The 1,689-nt window shown below is 36.7% G+C and overlaps 1 protein-coding gene across 1 annotated transcript; it reads right to left on the bottom strand.

The window, feature by feature from the left end:
* Positions 1–202: 202 nt before the first annotated feature.
* LOC140446664 (uncharacterized) lies at positions 203–571 on the bottom strand. Its single transcript, XM_072539255.1, has one exon. It carries the CDS (start codon positions 569–571, stop codon positions 203–205), a length of 369 nt encoding a protein of 122 aa, XP_072395356.1.
* Between the last annotated feature and the right edge of the window lie 1,118 nt (positions 572–1,689).

The raw sequence follows: 1,689 nt of genomic DNA, 5'->3' as shown, positions 1-1,689 counted from the left end.
GCAAATATTAACCTTCATTATTCTCTTTAGTATTATCCCTATAGGGAGTAGGCTTTTATAATTACTTTTCTCCATCATTTTCATTAAAATCTTTTTATCACACAACATATCACTCGCTTCCTCCCATGGGAATCTTACCCTGTAGTTTCCATGTTATTTGATCCAACACTAATGAGAATAAATAATAAATATGCACTAAGTACTAATGCAATCCTACTTTAACATAAAATTTATAAGTTTCTCCCACACCTGTCCTAACACTAGCTTTTATTCCTTTATACATGCCTTCCACAATCTTGATGTAATTACCGGAAACTCCTTTCCTATTGAGTCCTAATTGCAGAACCTCTTGACGAATGAAAATTGCATCTGTTGTTGATCTGCCTGGCATAAGTCCAAACTGATTTTCGGATATTTCGGTTTCTTCTCGTATAATTCTACCAATTACTCTATTCCATATTTTCATGGTGTGATTAAGTAGTTTTATGGTCCTGTAGTTTGTACATTGTTGCATAGTTCCCTTGTTTTTGTAAACAGATATTAATATACTGCTTCTCCATTCATCTAGCATTTGTACCACTTCGATAATTCTATTAACTAAACCTGTCAGAATTTCACTTCAATTCAATGTACCACAAGTCTCCCGATGAGACGTGAAATGTCAAAACATGTGCACAAGAATGACGGAACTCGAACTGAAAAAATAAAGAATTGTCTACTTTTAGTTTAACTTCTTTTCTTCACGTAAAGAGTGCAAAATATGTTGTTTTCCTGGGTAAACTGAAGATATATTGTCGGAATAAAAGGTTATTTTGAACATCGCCCCATCGCTTCCAGCAAGCTTGAAATCGCAGTTTACCTAATTTGCCTTCAAAGAGTCTTTTGACTACTTGTTGCTTTAAAGACCAAAATAACTGGTTTTAGCAGTCTAAATGGTCAAATGTTCAGCTTACTAAGCAACCAACAATCGAGAACAGCCATATATGCTGATACTAGCATCGTTCTACCTACCCTTAGATGCAGCCATCCTACCAACAACAAAGGAGATGGAAGATCTGGTAGAGCATTGTCTCAGCCAGTATGTAGAACACATTATCGGCTGCAATTCGAACTCTCACTATCTAAGCTGGGGCAACAGAGATAACAGGGTATTATTAAATCTCGGAACACTCGGAGGACGGATGTAGAACTCTACAACTGACTCTTAAAAGATGCTCTGTTGAATGCAAAGGCTTTATCTCCAGAAACTAATGCAGAAGAATCAAATACAAAATAATCAATACAAATACAAAACAAAATAATGTTTGCTTATAAAAAATCCTGTCCCATAAAGATGGTCCAGGAAAGCCGCAAAACTAACTCTTGATCGTGCACTGAACTAGAACACCTTAGGAAGACAGCAATAATAGCTTTTAATAGAGCAAAACGCACCAAACCCAAAGAAGATTGGGATTCTTATCTATCACACCTCTGGAAGTTTAAGAAAGTCAGCAGACAAAAACGAAGAGCAACTTGGAGAGCCTACTCTGTTAAATCGAAGATTTCTCGTAGTCTTCCAAGCTGCAAAATGCGCTCTCAAAATACCCACATCGGCATATCGGCATATTAACGAGGAAAGGTGGAAGTAAAACTTTCAACCTTTGCTAAAGTGCTGAGATCCTGATGAAAACACACTTCCCCGATTCTAGA

This window comes from Diabrotica undecimpunctata, chromosome 7 (genome assembly GCF_040954645.1).
Source record: "Diabrotica undecimpunctata isolate CICGRU chromosome 7, icDiaUnde3, whole genome shotgun sequence".
Classification (NCBI taxonomy): Eukaryota; Metazoa; Arthropoda; class Insecta; order Coleoptera; family Chrysomelidae; genus Diabrotica; species Diabrotica undecimpunctata.
Note: the sequence above shows the minus strand (reverse complement) of the source record. Positions and strands in the feature narration are given on the sequence as shown.